This window comes from Mixophyes fleayi, chromosome 5, assembly GCF_038048845.1.
Source record: "Mixophyes fleayi isolate aMixFle1 chromosome 5, aMixFle1.hap1, whole genome shotgun sequence".
NCBI classification, from domain to species: Eukaryota; Metazoa; Chordata; class Amphibia; order Anura; family Limnodynastidae; genus Mixophyes; species Mixophyes fleayi.
The window spans coordinates 228,581,093-228,608,542 of NC_134406.1; the positions used below are offsets into that span (position 1 = coordinate 228,581,093).

A 27,450-nucleotide genomic window follows, 5' to 3' on the forward strand; every position below is an offset into this window, starting at 1 on the left:
AAACCAAAAACATACCAATACTTGGGACAGTACCAGCATGACCCGTGATTCCATACACTAGGTATATGAATACTAGCTGCATGTTTTAGGCTTTGTACACACTGGGTAAAAACATCATGTTTTACTTCCTATGCAGCTAGTGGTTTATCACAAGGTGAACGCATCTAGCACTCCTGCCATAGAGTTAATTAATCTGTATGCTAAAATCCCTATGAGCAGGACCATCCTGCACTCAGGGAGCTGAGAAATGCAAAAAGTAAACCGGGTCCATTTGATTTTCGATGTCGTATTATAGAGTATAGGTTGTGGTTCTGAGGTTATGATTCACCTGCCATGTCGTTTTTACACTGTAAAAATTGTAACATTGAGGTGTCACAAAGCACAAAAAAAAACCCTCCATTGGTTATCCTTAATTTCTCTTAACACATTTTTGCTTATCAAATATATTTTTCTGAGAAACTCAATACTGTATGACACACACAAAAAGGTGTCTTGGTGTTCTCCCATTATCCATTATTTTCTGAGTTGAATTATCCTGGAACACCTGAAAGTCCAGTATTTTAAAAATGTACAAGAAGCAAACTTAAGTGTCAAGTCAACATTTAATTATATGTAACAATGTCGTCTAGGAGTGTAAAGAGCAAAACAAGAAATAAATTCAGTAGGAGGCATAACACTCTCCCACAACGCATGTTAAATACATGTTTACATTCAGTGTTACCATTACATTACAATTCCAGTAACACATATAGCTTGACTATTTAAATCAACATTGTATTCTGTAAAAATAAAAGTTGGAATGGTGAAATAAAACTGAACCAATTAGTAAGAACAATGAACCGTGACCATTTCTTTATGCTGTTGCAAATAAAACAAAGTGCTTGGCAAAAATTTGTTCTCATAGGTTGCACCACATTAAAAGTACATTTTAACAACTTCAAAAGAAATACATTTGCTCAAAGACAGATATATTTCCAGTGTAAATTGGGCAATAATTATATATTAATGGATTTCTTGCTTCTGCTTCTTCAGAGAACTGATGTTGACTTTTCCTGGCTGTAAACATAAAAAGTGGTAATTAGTATATCAAAAATATATTGATAGCATATACAAATAAAGCACTTTACTTACTAAAATATAGCTTGTGATAGATCGGCCAAACAAAATTCTTGCTACAGTAAACAAACTAAGCTTGGGTCAAATAGTGGCATTAACACTAAAAGTTTAGGAGTACAGGTTGATCTTAGACATCAATAATCCCTAATTAAAGTGTAATTTATGGTGTGTCCTTCATGCTGTGAACACCACTAAATTTGCCCATGTGTACACAGCAGTACTCCGAAATTGTGCAACTTACATTATTATCTGACACTTTTGAGAACACAGTGGAAACGGAAGGGAGACCTTATTCTGGGTTCTAAATAAGTGAAAGATGAAGTATAGTTTCTGTACTATACAAAGTAAAAATACAAAAAAATAAAAAAGCTGCCTGTGTAATTTTAAAGTAAAGTAGCAAAATAATGGAGTTTAACAGGATTGAGAAATGATCATAACAGACTATGGTGACATGTACAAGATTATACCATGCTGGCCGCCACGATTGTGGTCAGTCACTACTTAAATCTCTAAACACTTGTTTGTCACACACATGCTGAACTGGATTCTGTTATTGGGAATGCCACCGCATTAAGCTTAGCTGTCATGTTCCTGTAGTGCTTTAGTAACTTTGTGGCATGAAGCATTATCTTGCTGAAAAGTCCAATCACAGATGCATATGCTGCTGCCATGAAGGGAGGGGCCTGTTTGACAATGATTGTCAGATGCTGCTCTACCCCAGCCTTGAGAAGGTGCAATGACTTGTGCTCTTTGTTATGCATCTTTTTATACTAATGCTGTTCTCAGATTTAGTGACTAAATGGAGCCCTCAGCTACCTATCTGCTGTAAAATAGCATTCTCGGTGGCTTAGTGGTTAGCACTTCTCTCTCACAGCACTGGGGTCATGAGTTTGATTCCTGACCATGGCCTTATCCATGTGGAGTTTATATGTTCTCTCCGTGTTTGGGTGGGTTTCCTCCGGGTGCTCCAGTTCCTCCCACACTCCAAAAACATACTGGTAGGTTAATTGGCTGCTATCAAATTGACCCTAGTCTCTCTCTCTCTCTCTCTCTGTCTGTGTGTTAGGGAATTTAGACTGTAAGCCCAATGGGGCAGGGACTGATGTGAGCGAGTTCTCTGTACAGCGCTGCAGAATTAGTAGCGCTATATAAATAGATGATGATGATTCTCTGGACCTATTAAGTGGTCACTGACTGAGGAGTCCACTACATAGGAAACATAGGTGTACCTAATGAACTGGGCAAGAAGACAAATAAATGGCAGCCTTCGTTAGCACATGCATGGATAGAACAAGGTTATTCAGTATTCAGATTCTTACCTTCTTTAACTAAGAACTCGGCCATATAGAAAGCCACATGCACGGCTTCAGCAGTATGTGATATATCAGAGGTTTTTCTCCATTCAAATGGATTTTTTTCAGGATGCCACTGAACTCCGTAAAATGGGTAATTACGTGCTGTAATATATAATTTTGTCAGTACATGATGAGTGAGGAAAATGAGAGGCAAAAGGAAAAACGATAGTGAGATATAATAATAATAATAATAATAATAATAATAATAATAATAATAATAAACTATTTCAGGAGATATACTTTCATTAATTAAGGGGGAAGAGAAAGGAGCTCTGTTATTGGAGGCACTCTTTAATCCATAACTGGTAATACAATAAGGGATTTCAAATACTTAAATCTTTATTATTATTATTAACCTTAAAAGAACATCAGAGAGTCAGATTTTTCATCTCGCAAAAATATTAAAATAACAAATTAATGATAGTGTTGAAAATTAGTGAATTATTTTAAAACAGGAAGAAGAGAATGTCTGGTTAGTATGCTGTCCATAGTCTTATTAGACAGAGCAATGTAATGTATTCCTTTATTGTAATTATGTTACATTACAACATGTTTCTTAATACTTTGGAAAATTTTCACTTATTATAATTTTCACATTTTTATATACTTAATAGGGATTACAAAACTTCCTGAATATATCCTGATATTTTCTCAGATAGTTTTCTGATGAGCGATATAAATACAAATATAAAGGAGTCCAAGGTATTAACAACGATAGTGGCTCAGATTTTGTATTATTTGAGATGTTGACAATAGTTGTGGTATAGATATTGTATCAAATTCTCAAACTCTTTTATTGTTTATTGTTAGGATGAGGTAATCAGTGAAAATCTTTTCATGACATTAAAGGGTAAAGTCAGTACCTTCAAAAGTGGATATAAATTCCAGGGCACCGTCAAAGTTTGTAGACAAAACCCTGTAGAATTCACTCAGTTTCTCATTTAATGTAAAATTCTGTTAAGTAAAACAGAGGTAATACATGTTAAAAAGATCAAATAGACTATAAAATAGTAAAACAGTCCTATTTCAAACATGTACTGACAAACGACGCAGCAAAGCTCAATCTCTCCCTGACTGGGGGGGGGGGGGGGTTATCCTCCCAGCCCTCACCTTCATGTCCAGGCCAATGTTCAGGTTTAGTTACAATGTCAATTGACCTTTTATTTCTAAGTTTACCCAAATGAAATGGAAACTGGATATTGTTTTGTTGGAATAGATAACATACATAATTATATAGGCGTTTTATTTATTGTACTTAGAAAAAGGCTGCAAATATAATAAAAAAGTACATTTTCCTTGTGTTCATCGATAAAATGAACTAGCCAACTGCTGTATCCAAAAATGTGTATAGCTGTTCATCTTGATTACAGGGGTCCCAAATATGTCTGTTTAATTGAAGATATGACAACATTTCAGGGTGTGTTTTACATTTCTCACTGAGGGGCCTATTTATCAAACTTTTCCCCCGTGTTAAATCCCCGAAAACAGTATACCATCTGAAGCTGGCGTACATTAACACAAATTAAGTCTTTCGCAGCTGTCAGCTCTGCTCTGAAGAGCAGAGCTGGACAGCGCATGTGTGGAGGGATCATGTGATCCCTCTGTCACATGACTCGCCTTCTTGCCACCCAGGAAGTTAGTGCGCATACCCAAGGTTTTCGGTCGGCGCATGCGCACTAACAAAACAGAAGAAGTTCAACACACCGTTCATCAGAGGAGAAGAGGATGAGAAGAGACTGCGATGAAGAGGTGAGTAACTTCTCAGGGACAGCAGGTTATCGGCACTGAGAAATTTCTTGATACATTGCCGGAAACGTTCAATCCTTATCAAGGAGATAAGGATTGAAAAGTTTCAAGTCAAAAAAACAATGCATGAAGAAATAAGCCCCACAATGACATGACTGCAAAAACCCAGAAGTACCCCTATTAAAACCATCTAATATAGTTGGCACTCCAATGTATTCATCTGTGGATATTTTCAACCTTTATAACTGCTGAATTTTTTTCTCTTGATTTTGCTACAAGTTTAAGAAACAAAAAATGAAATATGCAACTGGAGAAACAAACTCATATTCTGAGCCGTTCCCACTTCTCTCGTCAGACTAGCCACACAATGCATATAGTTATACAACACCTGTATACCTACTGTAAATTGTAATGGCCAACCTACTAAACACACTATAACTAAACCAACATATGCTAAACGCCTAAACGCCTGAAATAGCTGTAAAACACCAATGATTGAACATGCTAACAATACAACTATTCATCTATATTAATAAAACAATATCTAACAGATTAACTACTAATCCTTCCATAACTACCCACAAAAAAGATCTAAAATGTGGTAGTTATAGAAGGGTTATTAGAATATTCTTTTTCAGTGTATACAACTAGTGGACAACTTATTCCTGCCAATTAATAACCCTTGTTAATGCCCTTTAAAGAGAGCCCTTTTGTTCCCAAGTAATCACATGCCCCCTCCACCATATATGCACATGTGAGCTGTGTATCTGTGGTGGAAAATACACATTTAATATTAGGATTCTACTGAAACTGAAAGGTCAAAATGTGCAACATGTAAACTTAATGAGCCCAATAATAGAATCTCTAGCTTGACATCTCTATTTGTTACTGTAAGTCTAAATTACTCTGACCTGAGTCAATTGCATGTACCTGCATAGAGAGACTCCAGTGGTGGAAGTTAGCAGTTATAGGCATCCTGGAGAGAGCTTTATACAATGGATGCGGAATATTTCGGAATAATTTGCTGCTTGAAGCATCTAGAAAACAAATTTAGTAGATAATAAATTATTGTACATGCTTTAGTATTATGTAAAATAAATTGTATATATTAATACACACTATGCATAATGAGGCATCTTTAACAACATGGTGCAAATAGCAGTGGTGCGTATCAATACATAGCACTCAATTACTTATCAGTTACTCAGCATAGTCCAAGCAATGAAAGTTAATATCCAATTGGTTGCCAAGGATCTCAGTACTTGCATTTTATTAAATACGTCCTATTACATAGCTTCAGCACTAATGGACTATACATGCATTTTGACTTACATTTGTTATTCACATTACTGTAAGCCAGCTGTAAGGAAATTGCATTTTATTTAACTGCAGACTATGTTGCATGAAGATGTAAGCAATCGTTGCACACTACTTAGGGATAGTTATTGTGGCGTTTTATAAATAGGCGCATAGATTTAGGAACACTTGTTTTTTTGGAATGGCCATGCCCAGCTAAATGAGAGAATTGCTTTGCTACTATATGAATAAATTAGTAGCATAATAAATTGTACATTAATTATAATTACATTTAATTTTGTTCATCTTGGAATGTGTCCCACTAGTACACAAAAGGTTTAGTGCCACTCCAATATATTGTTTCATTGCAGGCTCTTTGTTGAATTGATCATTTGTCCCCCAATTGACATAGTCACTTCACAAACCCAAAAAACGAAGTTAACATGAAGTGTAACTCTTAAAGAAACAGGAACATAACTACAGAGTATTGAGGTGGCCTAGCTCACAAACATCTTACATCTTGCCAATAAAGTAAATACCTTTAGTAAAGTTTAATGGCAATGAAATGTCTTCTGTTTCGGTCAATGTTAGTAGAAGTTCTCTACTTGTGAGAACGGTCAGTTGTTCAAATCCTAAACATGTTCCCCATATAGGAAAGTAGTCACCTTTGTCATTAGCCTGAGAGAAAACAAAAATGTACATTTCTAAAGCACACAAAACAGAAAACATATAAAAAAGTGTATGTATATCATGCTGCCAATTTAATGTAAAACACGTAACACCCCATCTCAATCCCCTAATTAATAAATACATTGAGGGGGTGTGGGCTAGTGCAATCAGTTTCTGACACCAACACTGCAGGTTGACTCAGATTATAACTTTTCCAAGCATAGTGACCTAGGGGAGAGTGAAATCTGAGGCATCAGCAGGGGCTAGTATTCCAGGATAGTGATGGTTCCTGCTGGGAAGCTTTTGGTTAAGATATTAAGCCTGGAGGTTTAATAAATACTATAGACAAGTAAGATTTAGTGTGCTGATAATACTTAATGATATAATGTATGTGCTAAAAACTGTTTTGGGAGCAAAATAACATGGAACAAATAATATTGTAGAGGAAGGAAATGTTTTACAACCTATTGTTCTTGGGAATCTATTGGATAACACAGAAAGAAACATCTGGACCAGACAGATACACACATCAATGTTTGAAATTGGCTTAAGCCATCGGTTACCAAGGGACCAATCAATGATAAAGAAGACGATTAAGACAGCAGGTGCAGATTTATAAGCAATGTGATCAGTGAGCAGTTTTGAATCTGAGATATATCAGGTGTCCTTTACATTTAGTGAATACATTTCAGGGAAGATTTGTAGGTATGCTGTCTGTGCAGCGCTGCGGAATTAGTGGCGCTATATAAATAGCTGATGATAATGATAATGTTGGCAGTTTTTCAGTTCAATAAGTGTTTTGTAACTGTACTTTAGCTTCAGTGGACCCATCGTCAGGACATTAAGTAGATACTTGAACAAACAATATATAAATACATGTATGTATCTAATTTTCTATATTCACCATCTTACGTGTCTGCATAATGATTTAATGATAAGTGTATCTTCAATGTGATATTATTTCATTTACAAAAGGTGGACATAAACATACTCTGCCAATTTGAAAACTTCACTCCCAACAAAAGACAAACAAAACAAAACAAAAAATCAGCTATAGACGCTACATAAAAGCAATAAACACAGCATACAGAGAAATACATTTATGCTATTTTATGTTATGATGAAAAAGTTGATCTGAAAAAAAGGCTATTGCTTTGACCAGAAACATAATGTAACAAAGGGAGTGGTTTCCCACAGGCCTCTAAGAGAGGAATTAGCTATTCCGCTGACAGTCTGCAGATCAAGGCTGCAGACATTGCACACTTATACAGCAGTGTACCTAGTTCAAAGATAAAAAGGTGGAGGACATAGGTATGACAAGGTAAAAGTATAAAGTGTGATTTAATGTGCATGGTGGAGGTGGATGTTTTCTTTTACAGCTGACTGGGTGTGTCTGCTGTCAGACAGACCAAACAGCACCTGAAGAGGCCTCCTTCTCTAAGGACCAGTTGGGAGTGTCAAATGTCATTCAAGCAAAGGCTGTGGGAGGAGTCTCAAGTATAAAAACTTGTATTGTGCTAGTATGCAGCACGACCGATGCCAAACAGTGGCCAGTCAGGAGGATTATGTCTAGTCAGTGTTAGGTTGTCTGGTGTCACCCTGAGGAAAGTATATGTTGTTTATTGTGATGGAACAATAAAAGTACTGCTTCTACAGCAAGAAGTTGTTCGTCTATGCATCACCTAAAGGTGCTTGTGTCACAATATGTAAATATAAAGTATATATTCGAATATACTAACATCAGAAAAGAAACTGCTCCACCCTTTATAAAATGATGCTGTAAATGATACAATTTAGTAATAAAATTACCGCGATGGCCAGGTCATAGAATATCTTGGACACTCTTGCATATTCAGAAAATATAAGATCGACGCCACCCCCTGGAAGAAGAATCCTGGAAGGTAACATGTTAAAAAAATATTTTATTAGGTTTTTCTTCTTTAAGTTTGTGGTAATGTACAAGATCAAAACATGTATAGATTTAAATTTTTTTTATAAATAAACACCTAGACGCTTAAGCCACGCATATTAAAACCATTTGGGTCATTGTTAATTGGGGGTGTTTTATGTTTAAGTTTATATATTTCTATTGCCCAATGTGAAATTGTGTGGGCAGCTTAAGTTTTTAATGCTTTTAATAACGTTTCACCATTTGTGATTTTGACCAATTTTAGAAATAAAGAGCAAGATTTCGATAAAACAGACATATATTTTTCATCCTGTCCACGCTCTTTTGCTTTCTGTGTAGATGTCCTCTGGATGTAGTAGAGATAAATGATCCCCATTAAAGTTTTGACAAATTATATGGGTGTTTTTATATAAGTGATATAGCATTTAAATAAGCATTGTAAATAAAAAGTGAATTCTACTGTGGATTATTATGCATGCCTTAAAACAGAGAAGTGAAAACTTTGGGTCAGGACCCTAAGGGCTAGATTTACTAAGCTGCGGGTTAGAAAAAGTAGGGATGTTGCCTATAGCAACCAATCAGATTCTAGTTATCATTTTGTAGAAGGTACTAAATAAATGAAAGCTAGAATCTGATTGGTTGCTATAGGCAACATCCCCACTTTTTCAAACCCGCAGCTTAGTAAATCTAGCCCTAAGTGGTGTTCCAGAAACAGATTTTTGGGGTCCCTTGATTGTCAGATATGCAACACATTTTATTAGGAACTTCTTGCTTGGGGCCCCGGAACGGTAGCACCCTGGCACTTGATTTTCCCAGCTTAAAATCTATAAAATAAATGTGCATCTCTGCTCTAAAATTAGAAAATACTTAGTACTAAAAACCCAAGTTGAAGATTGAATAAAAATATATAATATTTATTTTTCAATCTACTTAAGGATCATCAGATTAAAAGTATATGATAAAAAAATCAGTAAAATACAGTGTTAAAGAAACCTTACTTCAAATTCACTAATCATAAGTAAAATCAATGTAAATTCAAATTGTGTCTTTTATTAAATAAAACAACAACCTTGCATTTAGATCTATACAAACTTTGCAAGACAGCTGAATATTACGAAGCTTTTTTTTGTCCTTTTTCATAACAAAATAGGAATCCATATAACATTCATAGTCAGTGTATTTGTATTCTAATTAAGTAAAGTAATACCCATTAAGTCCTTTTACAGACAAATGTGTCCTGGACTTTTTATTTTTATTATCAGTGCACTGACAGCGGTACACATTTATTTAAAGTGATTACTTGTATATTGTGATATGTTTAGTGGTGATATATTATTGTAATGTAGGTTGCTGTTTTGTTTGTTTAATAAGACACAATTTGTTATTACATTGATTTTACTTATGATTAGTGGGATTTGAAGTAAGGCTGCCTTTACGCGTTTTTTCTACTGCTTTTTTATCATATACTTTTAAACTGATGATCCATAAAGTAGATTGAAAAAACATATATAATATTTATTTTATCTTCAAGTTGGGATTTTAGCGCTGTAAGACTTTTCTGTGTGTTATTCGTAATTGGGGAGGTTTGCAGCCTCCTTCTATAGCTGCTTGACCTTTGTTTTTTATATTTATATTTTCATTATTAATTTAACATACTCAGGCCGCCATTATCAAAGGTTATTTTCTTTCTGCTCTAAAATACATCAACCTAAAAAATTCCAAAATGTTATATATAAAAGACTCTGTGAGCCAGTGTTAAGTATAACATGATATATAGCATAGGAATAATGATTTTGAATTTTATTTGTGATAATGTTGCACACAGAAAATGTAAGTGTGTTGCATACATACCCATTAATTGTACTGAAGATCCTCACATACTCTTGCTCAGAAAGATTGATCCTGAAAAGGTGAAGAATAAACTTATTGATACCAAGTAAAAGGACTGCAGGTACACTCACAATGCTGAAAAGAGACAACAAATGTGTGACCAACCCTGTTTGAAATAACAAAGTTTGCCTAATAAAATACAGGGACTGAACAGTTTGTTAAATATAGATCCCTTCTGGATGGGCCGGATTTAGACTTGTGTACGTATGTAGAGCGGATCGTATCTTAGACTTGTGGCTCCTTGCTTGGAGAGGCTAGCCAGAGGTGCTAGATGTTGTGGAATCATATATCATCATCATCATCATCACCATTTATTTATATAGCGCCACTGATTCCGCAGCGCTGTACAGAGAACTCATTCACATGTGTCCCTGCCCCATTGGAGCTTACAGTCTAAATTCGCTAATATAGACACAAACTCACAGACAGACTCATACAGACAGATAGAGAGGGAGACAGACAGGTAGAGACTAGGGTCAATTTTGATAGCAGCCAATTAACCTACTAGTGTTTTTGGAGTGTGGGAGGAAACCGGAGCACCCGGAGGAAACCCACGCAAACACAGGGAGAACATACAAACTCCACACAGATAAGGCCATGGTTGGGAATTGAACTCATGACCCCAGTGCTGTGAGGCAGAACTGCTAACCACTACGCCACCGTGCTGCCCTATATATATTTATCTTTATTCTATTTACCATATAAGTATTAATATACAAGAATAGACTAGAAATGGTGTCATCTTCCTGGACAAGCAATCAGCTCAATTCCTTCCCAGCACCCTTTGACACCCTCTCTTCATTTGACCCCACAAACGAAGAGGACGTTTCTACACTCTTCTTATCTTCCTACTCTACCTCTTGATCCTGTACCCTCACAAATCGGTAGATCCCCGTTTCCTGTGCTCATTCCTCCTCTGACTGAAATGTGTAATCTCTTTCTCTCTACTGGTATCTTCCCATCATTCTACAAGCATGCAGTGATTACTCCCATTTTGAAAAAACAAAATTCTGACCAAAACTCTCTCTCAAATTACCGTCCCATCTCTCCACTCCCATGCCCCTCCAAGCTTCTAGAGAGTTGCCTCACACGCTTCCTTTCCACAAACAACCTATTAGACCCTCTTTAGTCAGGCTTTCGTTCTCAACACTCCACAGAGACTGCATTGAATAAAGTTGTCAATGATTTAATCACTGGTAAACCTAAAGGCCATTACTCTCTTCTAATCCTCATGGACTACAAATTACTGCTCTGTTAAGCTTCAGTTATGTCCTAAGTAAATTACGAAAGTGGATATTAGGCCTATATTTGTTAAATATATCACTACTGTACATTTGAATGTTTTAAAAATATTTTGTTAAAGTACTGCTTCCTCTAGTGGCAGAGGGCTGGTATGTGTAGCAGTTTGTCCCAGGAAGGGAGGATGGGGAGTGAGAGCGTGAGGATCAATCAAGAGATTGCGGCTCATGATTCATCGCGTTCACACCCCCTCCCTCTACTGCATTAAAGTTGATTTTCCAGCTATGAGGAGGAGGCACCTTAGTGTCGTAGGTCATAGTGCAGCTGTAAAATGCATTTGAATTCTTCATTTAGATTAGTGTAGCTGTAAAACACAAAACATTTGGATACAATAGTGAGCAAGCTGCATCTCTGTAACTAAGGCGGAAGGGAGTAAAAATATTCTGCTAGTCAGGGGAATATCCCCATTGAATATAAAGTTAACTGACAAATTTGGTATAATAAAGCACAGGCAGTTTCTAGTAATGTCAAGTTACCTTATAGGAATTACTCTCCCTCCAGCAGATTCAAGAGTCTTAACATAAGAAGCAGCAATGTAAGAACGTCCAATGGACTTCAGGTTGTCAAAGTGCGTCTCCTGTGCCAATATTCCTACATTGAAAATAGAAAGGCAATATGAGAAAATGACATTAGAAATAAACGCTGATAATGAATCGGTATGCTTTTCTAAAAAGAAAAAAAATATATAATATAAACTCTCGGCCATTGTCATTTATGCTTTCATGTTTACTGCTTACTATTTAGCCTAAATATGGCAGCTCTTTATCATCATCATCATTTACTTATATAACGCCAGCAAATTCCATAGCTCTTTATATAAGTACACATTAAAACTATTTACATTTGAAATAAAGTCATGCTCATGGATGGAGCTATTTGTCTACATATAGTAAAGCATGATTCCTGACAGTAATCCCACTAAAAGAAACTGCATTGGCTGACAGAACAGAAGCTTGCACTCCTATGTATTGGAAAAGTAAAAGCATTTTGAAATCTCAAAGTCTGTAAAGGAATGGGTACATCTGAATGTTATTCCTACTTGCCCACTCTCCCAGAATGTGCTGGAGACTCCCGAATTCCGGGAAAGTCTCCTGGATTCCTAGGCAATTCTCCCACATCCTGCCCACTTCCTAGCAAAGTGGGCAGGATGGGAGCCTTAATAAAGCCCCCCGCGGCAAAATGTCACTTTCATAGCGGGGGGGTGTGTCCGAAATGACAATCCTCCCCCTTCCGTCCCTCCCACCACACCCCCCTCCCAGAGGACGAAAAACTCCTATGTTGGTAAGTATAATGTTATTAGTAGCTTTTTATAGAAGGTTATTTATATTTTAATTTTAATGGTCCTTTAGGTGGTCAGTCCTGTCACAGAGACAATTTATTTAGTATACTCATGTAAGTATTCTACAACCAATATCACTGAAGCCAAGTAACCAATCCAATGGTGAGTAAAACTCTATTCAGAGCAAAATAACATTTAACTAAACCTTTAAAGGATAATGTGAAAATAAACCGTTAAGAATTAGGGTATAGTCTCACATTAATGAATATTACTTCCAATAACTAAGAAATAAATTTGGATTTCATGAACAAAAACTATCAAAACATAAATTGATACTGCTACCAACTACTAGCATATCTGTAAAAGGCAATACTAAACGACATCTGTATGTCATGCATGGGTGAGGTATTTACACAAATGAATAATGATCACTGCAACAAATCCAACAGATTAACTGGAGCGAGTTATGCCAGAGATTGTAATTCACGGAAAAACAAACATGTTCCTGGTGATTTAACACAATTACAGCATCTGATTTATGGTTAGATCCAGTGTATTAATTAACAATGTACTTGGTGGAGACAGCTGTTAAGGAATGTTGACTTATCAAGCACATACAGGGCATTTTGGAGGATCAATTTGTCATGTGAAGTGACAAATATTTAGAATGATTTTGTTCCAGCATATATCTAAATTAGTTAACTTTACAAAAATCCTACCCTGTGGCTCAAGGACTATTTTCAGTGGCACAACAGTCCTTAATCCTCCCACATTCATCCAATTAGCCGTCAGCCTTTATTTACTCAGGCATAACTGCATCATTACCAGTGGGACCCCCACTCCCCATTGCCCTTTCTTACTCTCTTTATCCTCTATGGGCCTAATACATTAGCGAAGGGATCTGACATTTTTTGCGGATCTTACGAAAATCTTATCTGCGCATGCCCAGAAAAGGGAGATAAGGAAAATCCGTTGAGTAAGCTGAGAATTTCTTAAGTTAAGAAGATTTTCTACACTTAAGAAAAAAGGGATGGGAATGGGAGGGGATTGGGCGGAGATCAGTACGAAGTTAAGAGTAGGTGTTACCTCCGTATCCGTCGGATAGTTAAGAAATGCTGTGCATTTTATCTTAATTTCTTACTTAAACTTAAGGAAGCTCAGGGTCATGTTTAAATCCAAAGCAGCTAGATTAACAACACTAAACTGTTCAAATTGCTTCGTTCTTTTAAAACACTCACAACTAAATATGTACAACATACATCTTAATGCACTTCACATAAAAAAATATATCTTTTTTAAATTTGTATCAAACATTGTGTACTTTTTCTTTTAGAAGCAACCTTTTTAATTTCAACCACAATTGTAATAAATTGGTTGATGTGTCTAACAGTTAGTTGCTGATATTTGTAAAAACGGCTAACAATACGCTAACAGCTTAATGTGTTAAAATTGTTCAGATAAATTGTGTGAATTTAAACCAAGCGTACTCTTACATAAGAGACACATAGGAAATCCACACAAACATGGGGAGGATATATAAACTCCAGAGAGATAAGTGCATTGGTGAGGATTCAAACTCAGGTCTCCACTGTTGAAAGATGGATTGTCTAACCACTAAGCCATCGTGAAAGTGGATGAAATAGACTAGAAGGAAAAGCTGAGCATCCACGTCTCTCATAACAATCTGTTTTACTTTAATAATTTTAATTAATGTAACAATCAATTAAATTATTATTATCAATTCTACAATGAAATATTAGATGCCTAAATCCTTGGTACATGCACAGTTTAAATATTTGGATATGGAAATTCAGAACACAACACATGCATTACTGGCAACATTAAGGTTTAAGGATAAACAATAAAGAATTACACACATACATTCTCTTGTTCGCCCACAGGAAAAATGTGTCATCTGTAAGTTTGAAATTGAAAATAACCGTGGATGCGGATGTAACGGCTAATAATTCACAACCATAAATATGCACGACACTAGAGATAGTAAGCGCCAAAACATACTAGCATACTCTTCTATAAGTGACACATTGGCGTAAATCCGCAGAAACATGGGGATATACAAAGTCCACACAGATAGAGGCATGATTCTGGATTCGAACTCATGACCTTACTATTGCCAGCTCATTTGTCTAACCAGTAAGGCATACTTCAGATTGTACCAAACATACAACACAGAACCTAGTGACATCCTAAAGTGTTAATGATCATAATTAAATGAACAATTGCACAGACCTTCTTAGTAACACAAAGGATCATGTTTTGGTTTTTAAAAATTAAAATACGAGTCTATGCTAATGAATATCAGAATAATTCGCAATCATAAATAAAATCAAACATTTTTTAATCAGCATAAAAGGAAACAGATTTTCGTGAACAGCGTTGCATAGACACAGCATCAGATCTCATCATCTGATACCACAGTGACCCATACACCTGTATATACTTGTCTGATTACAATCCACCATAAAATACTGCTTGAAGTTGGTTAGGACACTATACTGTGTTTTTCTGGTGTGGCTTTCTATATATGGTCATTTATTTGTATTGAGAGTTATATTTTAGTTTACTCCTTTATAGACACTTTAAAGTTTTGTGTTTGTAAGATGTTTTATGTTACACAATAACAGTGCATCTCTATTTTCATATGTAATGTGCATTTTAATATGTGTGTTTTGTCTTATAAATTCTAACCTTTTTTTTGTGGGGGGGAGGGGGTGTTGTGAAGCTTTTCAATCTAATATCTATTAAGATAAGAATTATGTGTTTTTGCACTCTCATGTTGCATGTTTATCCAACAGATCCCCAGCCCTCCTGAAACTGTGGAGGAAGACCACTTCAGGTTCAACACTGATTTGCAAGGTACAATCTTTTTCACATATGGTTTAGATCACACTTTTAAAATTCTCTAACATCCTAAAAATAAAATTATTTGGTGAGGAAAGTAAAGGCCTGTTTCTTTTTTCGAAACATATACAAATGCATGCACCAGACCGTTTGGACTTTGAAAAATGTTCACCTTAGAAGTCTGCAAATTTGAAGACAGCCTGTAAGGGCTTACCTCTGCCCCTGCTGAGATTATTAGATGTGACTTTTATAGCCATAGCACTTAGAAAAATAATGATGAAGCTTGGTTGCTAGAGTTTCGTTTAAATTAGACCAAACTAAAGGCTTTTATTGATGCACTACCAGGCCTTAGCTGGAACATGCCTGCCTCACCTGAAAAATATTCTGTAATTAAGCATAGTCTGTTAATCAAATGTATCTGACTCACTATGTGAACTTTCTTTTCTGCCGATGTAAAGTACATAAACTAAGTGTTGTGTGTGTATTGATTTTAAGGCACTGATTTGTCAATGTTTTCTAATGGAAATACCTTTCATTTTGAGGATAAGTGAGAAATAGACACTATTTTAATAGATAGCTAAATGTTTGTAATTTATTCCAACAGACCTTATGACCTAGCTGTAACCTAGAGCACAAAGGAGGTGAGGCAAGGATAATTTCATGGATTAAGAAAAAGACATGAAGGAGTTGCCTTTTGCAGCATGTAAGTATCTATAGTTAACAATGTTATTCCTTTTAGGTCATTGGGGGACCTGCATTACAGTTAAGGCATCAGAAATTGTAGTTTTTACAGCTTGAAAGTACAGGTGTGTACAAAGTACACACAGCCAAGTAATATTCTGATACAAAATGGCCTTTTTCTCTAATACTTTAATAAAGAAGAGAGCAATTATGGGTTCCAGCATGACCTGCCTTGCAACACCTGTAACTAATGGGAAAAAAAACCAAAAACATGCATGTTTTTTGTATTACAAATTTGTTTGTTTTTTTAACACAGGAGTTTGTATGTTTAGCTTGATTTTATTTTGTGTTTCATTTGACTACTGTATTTGTGTTTATAAATAAATATTACTTTTTTTGCAATACTCATTCTCCTGTAACTCTCTGCTGCTTTGGACACTGTTTAACACCCTCTTCTCCTACACATCCTTCACTCCATTGTCCATCTAGACAGTTCTCTCCTGGGGCCCTTCCTACCTCTCTAACTGCTCCTGTAGTGTACCCACCTCTGGCACATTCTCCCTTCCAATCTCACTCTCTACTGAGTTCTAACGAGGCTCCTTTTTTTTCTAAATGTTGTGAGATAATATTATACATATCTTGTCTTGGGCTACTAATTTGGTCATTTGGCCTTCAATACCACCTCTACGCTGAGGACACCCAAATGTGCATTGCCTTCCCTGCCCAATCTTTGAGATGGCAATAATGACATGTAAAGCAGACGAGGGATAAAAAGCTGCAATAATAAGCATACGGATTACAGTTGCACTAGAGTTTTATATTAAAGCTGCACATTTTTACACTTAGAATACGATTAGATATTCACTACCAATTTGAATCCATTTGAACCTTGAATCCAAAGGTCAAAAAAATACCAATGCTTAAAACCAGCTTGACAATCAAACTGTTTCACAAAGAAATAGATCACTTTTCTAACATTTAATGATTTTGTTTGTTAAACAAAGACAGGAAATTTTGCAAAGTTGAGCTTATTTGTATTATTTATATTTGTACAACTGATAAAACTAATCTATATTGCCTGTTTAGACCCTATTCACTAAGTGTTAGGCTGCGTACACACTACAGGGTTTTCATCCGACTATTGGGGCTAACCACACGATAAAAGACAGTTCGACCCAATATTGCATTAGTGTATACTCTCAAACAATGGATTATTGTTCTAAAGCACATCGTAATGTTTCGTTTGATTTTTTTTAAACTGAAATAAAAATCTCATTCAACAATGGAACGATTTAGTTTCAGTCCTGTAGTGTGTGTGCACTCAAGACCGGCAGTATCCATAGATCTCTATGAAGTGTGCAGAGTCATGATCTTTTCAGCCGATGGTTATGACAGATGAAGAGCACTGATCTCAAGGTAAATCTTGTAAAACGCGTTTAGTGTGTACACATGCTGATCTGGACTTTTTTTTTTTTACAGTCTTTGGTAAAACCATTAATGATATCGCAACAGGAGAAATTTTCGAAAGGATGTACCCAGCCTTAGTGAATGAAGAAGTTTTACTCACTTTCAGTATTTTGTCAAATCACATTTTTGGATGAATTTAGGGAACTCACCATGATTTGCCACTCAGTGTACATGTGAGAGTCAGTGAGATACATGGGTTCACACAGAACAGAAACTCCAACCTGTTTAAGGAATGCTAGCCACACGTTACAACTAAACCAGATACAATCAGATCTGTGACCAAATTCACCACACTCAGGTTCTATCCAATTAGATTTAAATGATCTATCCTTATTGGATTGCAATGGAGTGTACATGCTTCTAAGCTACTTAATTGGGTTGTCATGATCAATTAAAAAAATCTCACTCTCCTATTTGTGTCTTATTTACATTTGTCTATATCAAAGTTGGCTAACCTGTGACATTCCAGGTGTTATGAAACTACAAGTCCCAGCATGCTTTGCCAATATATAGCAACTTATTGCTGGAAGGGTATGCTGGGACTTGTAGTTTCACAACACCTGGTGTGTCACAGGTTAGCCAACACTGGTCTATATGGTAATCAAGAGTTATATAAATCACACCAACCAGCTCCAGCCTGCACTGAAACCGGTTCATCTGCTCTGTATACCTGTACATTCATGCTGTATATCTGTACATTCTGTACCCCAATGCACACTGCAGTATGCATTGGGGTAGTTAGGGAGTGAGGAGTTTCTGTACCTCTTCCCTATACCTTAGTGAGTCTACCTAGTCATTTTCAATATTTAACTAGTTTTTTTCCTTGCCATCCCATGGCAGTGCTGTGGGCAACTTTACTGAATGGAACAATCTGTGGGCAGTTTCATAGGTATCTGCCTCTGAGCCTCTCACGATTTCCCTTTTCAACACTTAATTCAACAGACTTGCTGTCATCATTCCTTTGTGATAGCAATAAAGAGAAAAAGAGAGAGCAGAAATTGTGTATCTGGGGCACTCAAATAACAAATATCAGTAATGTAATAAAATAATAATTCTTTATTAACTCCGTTAATTATTTTATTACATTACTGATATTTGTTGCTATTACTAAATGTTCATATTTGTGTGGGAGCACCTACCCTCCTATATTTTTGGTGTATTATTATACACAGCTATATCCTTATAGAGGGGTTTAACCTAAACTCAGTGCAGTGTTTCTTTCAATATTAAATCATTCCTTTGTGCTCAGCAGCAAAGCATGTTGAAAATGTAAACAGCGGAAACATGGGCAGAAAAGTATGTGGACACTGCGCAGAAGCAGGATGATGTGATTATCTGTCTGCTATTTATTTATGCTCAAGTAGCAAATCTCTGGTAATACATTTTAGACTGTAATCAACAAGGTAGCAGTGGAAAAACAAATACTCTAACACAGTCCTGAAAGAGGAACCCATTCTAATACAGATGGAAAACCTGTTTAAAATGTTTTCACCTGCAGTCATTGGAGTTAAGATTCCCAAAGGCACCAAGCATCATGGGACAATTGCACACACCAGAGTTGTTTCACACAACATGGAACACGTATAAGCAGTGAAATTTTACAGACATGTCACCTATAAGTATAGGGACAATATTACTGCAAATTATTTTGTTCTTCTAAGCAATTATCATCGGACAGCTATTAATGGAACAGAACTTTAATTGTGTTAGTTTAATTCTTTTGAATTTACGAAGGAAAAAAAAATCAGATTAGAAATCAAAGTGTAGGTTGTTAAAACAATTTTGTATGAAGAATGTTGCTGCTGCATGTTGCAGAGTGTATAAATTTTGACCGGAGCCAGCAGTATCATAAGGTGACTCTAGGATGCCAATGGTTAGGAGGTGCCTAAAACACTAAATAAGTGACATAATGTAATTCATCCAGTTATTTTAATGCCCCCATGGTGCCCCCATATGGATCTTCAACCACTACATGAAGAGGTAGCAGAATGCAGCTTCTTATGTGTGGAGTGGCTAGCTGCAGTTCCTCCAGTCAGTGTTGCGTTGGAAGTGTGGCGCTTGGCTATGATGTCATAGTCAAGCTTCACACTCCCAGTCTGAGAAACCGAGGATGTCTCCCCAAACTCCCGCCTGCCAAGGTAAGAGGCATGAGGAGTAGGGAACCCCCAGGGCTTGCAGACATTCTGGGCTGGATTCATCTTTGGAGGCACCCTGCACTCAACTTCCACTTAAACACAAGCACGGAACTTGAGCATATTTCTGAGGGTATTCAAGCAGATCTTGAGATATGTTTCCATTTGAATCTGGGTATAAGTATTAAAAGCTATTAATACTATACTAAAAAAATATTTGTAAATAAAATCTTTTTCTTAATTTTTTCAACAGTAAATACATGAATCAGGATGCTCTTAAGGTGTACTGTACATACAATGCATTTATATAGTCAATCTTCCTTGCACACACATTTCTTTGCTATCTAGTGGCACACATACATGTACTTTCTAATACAAAGAATATGCCGTGACAGTCATCACTATCAGTCGGGAACTTACACCTGCCCTGGAGCTGATGCAAATGATACGGCTAAAACAAAAATAATGTCGAGAAACTAAGACCTTGAATAGGCCGCATCAAAAATCAACCAATCCGATACAACAGAAGTGGAAGTAAAAATCTTTACATACCCACTACCACCACTCTGATTGGCTGAAGCATATAATTAGTTCAGGAGGAAAATCTACATAAGAGACTAATCATATAGACAAAAACCTCTCTGCCAACCACCATAATCTAGAGAACATATAAAAAATAAAAACATTATTCCTAAGAGCATAGGGAAAAATGGGTCACAGCTGAAGAGAAGCCAAGACCGACAAACATTTTAGATGTCATAGTTAGGAAAACTTGTGTGTTGTATACCCATGGTTGCTATGCATTGGTCACATTCGAGAAACTCTTTGAGTACATACAATTATTTTTACTTTTATTTTGAATGGCCAAATTTCTTGACCAGCCACAGCACTAGACAGCCAGGGCTGTTTCCCAATGTTTTTAGGAAAACCCACAGCATGGGGTGTCATAGCGAGATCCAGACCCAGGCTGGTCAACATCGAGCTAGAGCTTCTATAGGAAGTGGGGACCCCTGCAAAAAATAGTGTCCCCTCAGAGACTACTGGTTGTGCTGGGCTCTTCCCAGCATCCCACACTGTGGGTACCGAGGTAATGAGGGATACTGCGATCCATGGAGTGGCCACCACCCTTACGGAGTTATATCCACCAGTCTTTTGCCTTCTCCATGTCATAGTTTTTGATCTTTTCCAGACCTGGCTCCGACCACCAATATTTCATACTCTGCCCCCAATGATGTCACACAGAGCTCTTGTCACAACGCCATAACTCCAAACCTTACCTTAAACTCCATTACCTTAATGAGAGGAGAATGCTTGGAAAATGACTTGTGGTGAAAGAAGTCACAAACAATGGTAAGTGTACTGAAAGGCGAAATCTGCAGACAAATTACTAGGATCATCATAGAAACTAGGTAAAGTCCTATACCAAGAATAGTTTTATACATTCATCCTTTAAAGTGGAATTGTCACTTCCAAAGTGGAGGCATCCGGTTTGTGAGCAGGGCCACTAAGCAGCAGAATAATTTGCTAGGAGTGACCTCACTGAGGAACTGTCTCACTAATTTTCCTGAAGTTGATTTATATAATTGGGGTACCGGTTCCTTTTGAATGGATAGGATACATTCTCATGGATATTAATTAAGCCCACAAAATGTGGGCTGTTTGTAGGTGATAGAACCACTTTATATCCTCGTTATGTAAAATAAAAAGGGGGGGCTGCAATTTTCTCTAAAAAAAAATCTCAGTTATATATTTAAAAATTGTGACTCTAGGGACTCATGGGCACATAAAATAACAGTAATTAAATACAACAGACAAAACTTTATTTAGCACATAAACGCTTATTCTTTAGCGCTTTGACAGTGATGTGAATGCCATCTAAATGTGGGAGCAAATTAAGGTTTTGTTTGTTGCCCTTAACCACTGAAAATTATTTCTGTTTCCCTGCTTTTCTGGTTCTTTAATGTCCTTCAATGAAGTTTATAACATTGTAAATCTTAAGACGAGACAATACAGTATTATTATTCCTTTATAAAAAAAAAAAAAGAGACTTACTAAAAAATATTGAGACTTAGTGCACCTGTGACACACAGAGAAGACAGACATTTTGTGCCCTGAACCATTATTCATGAGAATGCTGTCAGTTCATTATAACTAGCGTTTATATTCAGGCCTCATGAATATTAGTCATTATGTGAAATTACTGGTTCCTAATTAATTAACGTGCTGGCTTCTCATAAGTGTTGGTTCAGCACACAAAATGTCGGCCTGCACTATGTATAGGCAACAGACTATATGAAATTATATACCAGGTAAATGGGATTTAGATGTCTCCTCTGTGGTTGGTTATTTGTCCTTGCATTGAAACTATGATCCCAACCTAGACACAACACAACCTATGGGCCTCTCTTCCATTTACCCAAGCTTTACATATTGGCCTTATGAAACGATTTTGTAATAGTATGAACAGTAATGTGGGACTTCCAAGAAGGCCGTGGAGATTAAGAACAACAACATCTGAAATAGGACATTACCAGTGTGTACGCTTACTACTCTCAACCCCCCAAATCTATCCATATGTTTCTTTCTCATGTATAATCATTTACCAATATGATAAGAGGTGTGTTTACAATACTTCAGAAAACAAATCTGCCAAAACAACTTGTCACAGAAATAAAAAGAAAATGTGCCCCCACCTTGTGTACACACTTCTGCTTACTCTGGTTAAGGACACTTATGAACAAATGCCTTTATAGTGTACGTTTAGCCGGTGACTATGTCAAAGACTGTTTGGCTGGCTGCTGTAGAACTATAAGTCGCAGCATGTCCCCAAGCCTCTGCATGTCAGTGTTGTAGGTTCCAATTATTAACAAGGAAATAAAAACAGGTGAAATGAACCACACAGACAGATGCCAAATACACCCATATAACCTGGCACAGCTTACCAATGACGGGTCTATCATTGATAGGAGATGTCGTGCTGTGAAGATAAGACCCCCACGTCCTGCAGACCAGCACAGCGCCCAGCAGAACCAGCAGGGCAGCTGACCCCATGATGGCAGAGTACCTGAAGAGCCTCTCCTTTCTGACGACCAGGACTGACCTGCACTGCCTCCAGGGGAGGAGGTAGGAGCAGAAGGGCGATATGTCTGGCTGACAAACAGCAACAAGGCTGCAGCATCCCCTCCTCCGCCTCCTCCTTCGGAAGTCACAGCCAAAAGGCCCGCATTGCATCAGCGATCCTTTCCCTGCTAGGAGTAATGGAGAGAAATGGAAGCTGACATATGTACTTCCGCAGAAATACCCCCACCCTTTTATATATGCCCACCCTCACATACCCACCCTCTAATAGCTATAGCCACCCTCTTTCTACCATGTTCACTCCCACTCCACCTCATAAACTCCCATAACTCACCGTCCTTCTCTCACAATTATTGTGCCAGCGTTTCTCATCCTGTAATGCATGGTGGATGCAGTCACAGGGGAACCGGTTTTCGATCTGTTTTTTTTTTTAAAGAACATTTTCCCTATGAGTTCAGTTATTACCTGCACTGTAAGAATGACAGCTGTCCGGCTTTGTTTCTGCATTTCAATGACAGAGGATCCGTATTCCGCTGCAGTGTTCGGCATACTTGAAATTGCAAGAAAATGTTCCCCATGAGTACAGTCGGTTACTTTTACTGTACGAATTACAAGGACGTTAGTTTGGATGGTTAGAAATCAGTAAATAAATAATTTAGTAGGTGTTTGTTACATTTAACAGTGTGATGAAACTGTAACGATGAGTTGATTTAGTAACCTTTTTTTTTAGTGGTGTTGCATTTATTACATTTTATATTCCTCATTCTTGTACAGTAAAATAATAAAAAAAATATATTAGTCCTCAAACATTGAGGCAGGTCAGAGGTATGGTGTTCCTAAATTTGCTTGCATTCAGTACAGTTGCCATTGTAAGCAGGGGCAGGCTGGGCCCTCTTACAGAGGGCTACCTTGTGTTGGGTCACTGGGCCCTTTAGAAGTGGAGTCTCTAAAATTTGAGAGTCCTCCCCTGATTGCAAGTCATTCCTTCCCTGTATTTCTCTCCTTAAGCTCTGACTCTGTCAATCTTATTCATGCATGGCAATACTCTCACAATATATTATGCTGGGAACTGTCCTACAGGCAAGGCATAGGTATGTTATCACTGAGGGCAGGACTTGAAAGGTAAAAATCCAAAAATAAGAGAGACACAGCTACTTTATTATTATTATTCAATGTTTATAGGGTGCCCCAAAGGGTTCTGCAGTGCTATACAAAGAGCATAGAATAAAACAGTACATAGCACATAACAGGACAATCAATAAACACATTGCAGTACAATTCGCAACACAGCTAAGAATAGCCCCTGTCCACTGGAACGACCTCCCTCGCTCAATCCGACTGTCCCCTAGTCTGTGCACCTTCAAACAGGCACTTAAACTCATCTGTTCCTCAAAGCCTTCCAGCCATCCACCTAACCTTCTCCAAGCTTGTGCTCCTCATCTCCCTCGTTCTTGTACGTTTGATCCTCTCCACTACCTCCTCTTGAGCCTGCTGTCTGTTTGCCCTCCCTTTAGTATGTAAGCTCTTACGAGCAGGGACCTCTTCCCTTCTGCTTCTATATGATTTATTTTCCTCCATAATTCACTGTTCTTGCTATGCTTGGAGCTATACTGTACTTGCTATGCTTGGTTTTTACTTGTTTATTGTTCTGTACTGTTTTACCCTGTATGGTTAACTGTTTGTATTCTGTATGGTGCTGCATAAATCTTATGGTGCCTTATAAATAAAAGATAATAATAATACTACTACTAATAATAATAATAAATGGCATTGAGGTGCAAGGGATGTCCCAAAATCACTATAACTAGAAAGGGAAGAGAGGAAAGGAGGGGGAATTAATCAGAACAAGCAGAATCTCTGCCAAGAAACATGGATTAGTGACTGAGGTGTGAATACAAGGGAGATATGGAGACTGAGGACATAGAGTCCAGGGAGGAGGTGCAAAATGTAGCTGACGCGCCAAGGTTAAAGATAACAAGAGAGGGAGGACAGGAAGGAATGGGGCGCTGCCTGCGGGAGCTTACAACCTAAAGAGAAGGGGTAAATAAATGGTATAACAGATAGGGGGCGAGTTCCTCCTAGCAATCACTTTATTGTTCTTTTTTGTTACTCTGCAAATTCTGAAGAGCATATTATAATTTTACAGTTTACAGTTAACTTTAAAAGCAGTGGTAAGGATTGAATATGAAGTGTATAGCAGATTGAGTTATGTGTGCTCTGAGATAATCTGTGTACACATGTACAAGCACACACCTTGGAGGAAACACAGCCTTGCGGTGCACAACTTTACTGCATATGACTGGCCGGAGTTTCTGAAGTATTGGTACTTTTTGTTCATTGTTCTGTATGGTTTTACCCTGTATAGTCTACTCTTAGTACTGTGTGCGGGGCTGCGGACACCTTGTGGTGCCTAACAAATAAAGGATAATAATAATAATAATAATAATGCAACGGGATGAACAGGATAGCCAATCAGAAGCCACAGCCATTTCAAAGTGTCAAAATTAAATTTTCTGCCAAGTACCTGGTAATGCAGCTTTAATATTGTCTAATAAAGGATTTTGTTATAAGAAGTATCCTGCCTTCATTATTGTTTTTAAGTTGAGTAAGACCTTCACTTCAGTTTGATATTTGGCCACTTAAAATCTTAGGAGAAATGCATCTGGGAACTATCACATACAGTACATACTGCATCCTACTATTAAAGTAAATTAAGTGATTGTCTGACTGGACTGTTGGGGTTTGAAAGCAAAGGATGCGAGGGGATTGCACACTCAAAATATACAGATTATATGAGAATTATCAGATGCTAGAAAAAGGGGAAAACGAACAGTACAAATTATCACCAAACTACCATGCGCAGCTAGTCTAGCACAGGAGCATCTCTGGGATACTCTGCCATCCATAGGCCAGAATAGTACCATATATACACAGGAATAGGGTCATCTATTACATTACTGCAAATATCAGGTTTCAGGTACACAGGTTAGGGGGTCAGGACCTTTCAACAACACAGTGGTTAATTGGTGAATAGAGTCTCTCTTTGTTGGAGTCAGGACCCTCCTGAATGCATACATGTTCAGCCTTTAGGTTCCCACACTGTATCAGGCAAGTTTATATGTCGCAAGGCTGCGATTTTACAACCTAAGGGAGAAGGCTTGTTTGTCATTCCAATGGTTCTAGAACATATAAGGACAATTGCCACTGTTACAATGTTGAATTTAGGATAAGAACTAATAAATTTAGTATAGACACGGACAATTGTATACTAACCAATGCAATGTTGATAGTGAGATGCAATAAACAATGTTTGACATCCTAAGATAATGTTGAAAATGGACAGGGCTGGTTACACAATACAAAAAAATTTCTCCCGATGTAATATCGTTAATGATTTTACCAACGACTGAAAAAGAAAGTCAGCATGCCTATTCCTGTGTACACATTATACACGTTTTACAAGATTTACATTCGGATCTGTGCTCTACATGTGTCATAATCATCGTCTGACTCTGCACACTCCACAGAGTTCTAAGGACACTGCTGGTCATGAGTGCATGCACACTGCAGAATTGGAACAACATTGTTCCATCATTGAAAGAGATTTTTAGTGTGGTTTAAAAATCAAATTAAATGATACAATGTGCTTTAGAACGATAATCATTCATCGTTGGAGCGTACACACTAATGCGATGTTGGGTTGATTGGTCCTTTATCATGTTCTTGGCCTGATACTTGGCTGAAACCCCTGTAGTGTGTACCCAGCCTTAGACTCAGTAAATGAATATTGGTACAGCTTAAGTATATCTAATGTCTAAAGTTAGTATTGCATTGGGATTGATTATTATTGAGTCAAACCCCTTCACAAGGAGAGCAACTTTCATTGTCCTCAGACCTCTTTGATCAATGGAAGCAGCGCCATATGCAATGTCCACGCATATTCTATTGTATAATCAGTCTCTATGTGTGGTAACATGCAACACCTAGTCTCGGGAAAACAATTTATAAGTAATTCAGATTGATTCATTTGACCAATATTTGTATTTATATTTAACAATCCACCCTTTGATAGTCCATATAAACTGTCACATCATATGCTCTAATGTGGGATCATAACGCAGCACCCCTGTTTTAGAGTTGGTAGCCCTCATCAGAACCATAGCCCTACTATCAGTGATATTACTTTCAATTAATATCATAGGTACTCTTTTTCCACACTTCAACACCACAGGAGCCCACCTGTGAAATTTTAAATTAATAACAGGATACTAAAATAAGGAGCTTACCCAAAGCTGACATTAGTTCTTTCACCGAATCACCTAAACTTGAGGACCAATTTACAGGATTTAACCATGACACCCAATCTACTAACTTTTTCCTCACTGCAGAAAGAGAAGCATTATGAACTCTACGAAACTCCCATTTTAGCTATAAGGTCTCATTCATTTTAAATTCAATTATTTTGTTAGGGTCATTGGTATTATATAATGATGTAAGCGCAAAACTTGACACCAAACTGGGTTGCTAAGGTTACACAGTATTCCTCAGTGATAGCTGTCCAATAGTTGAGAACCATCCTATGTTTTATTAATTCCTTGTTATAGACCTGCAGCTCCTTACCCGTAAACATTTTGGTTATGTTATTATGTATATAATTAAAATGCAGGGTTC

At 37.2% G+C, this 27,450-nt stretch overlaps 1 protein-coding gene across 1 annotated transcript; it reads right to left on the reverse strand.

Moving 5' to 3' along the window:
* Positions 1 to 583: 583 nt before the first annotated feature.
* On the reverse strand, positions 584 to 22,946 carry GGH (gamma-glutamyl hydrolase). Its single transcript, XM_075213571.1, has 9 exons — positions 22,644 to 22,946; positions 11,757 to 11,871; positions 9,943 to 9,993; positions 7,992 to 8,076; positions 6,053 to 6,191; positions 5,148 to 5,254; positions 3,335 to 3,425; positions 2,436 to 2,573; positions 584 to 1,056 (listed from the first exon to the last, which is right to left on the reverse strand). The coding sequence occupies exons 1-9, from the start codon at positions 22,930 to 22,932 to the stop codon at positions 938 to 940; spliced, it is 1,134 nt and encodes a 377-aa protein (XP_075069672.1). The 5' UTR covers positions 22,933 to 22,946; the 3' UTR covers positions 584 to 937.
* Between the last annotated feature and the right edge of the window lie 4,504 nt (positions 22,947 to 27,450).

What these genes read in the sequence shown, in the direction of transcription:
- GGH (XM_075213571.1), bottom strand. Translation starts at nt 22,932, where the DNA reads ATGCAATGCGGGCCTTTTGGCTGTGACTTCCGAAGGAGGAGGCGGAGG. An exon ending in ATCTTCAGTACAATTAATGG is followed by an intron (nt 8,077 to 9,942) that starts GTATGTATGCAA and finishes GTTACCTTCCAG; the next exon opens with GATTCTTCTTCCAGGGGGTG. An exon ending in GCCATTAAACTTTACTAAAG is followed by an intron (nt 5,255 to 6,052) that starts GTATTTACTTTA and finishes TTTGTTTTCTAG; the next exon opens with ATGCTTCAAGCAGCAAATTA.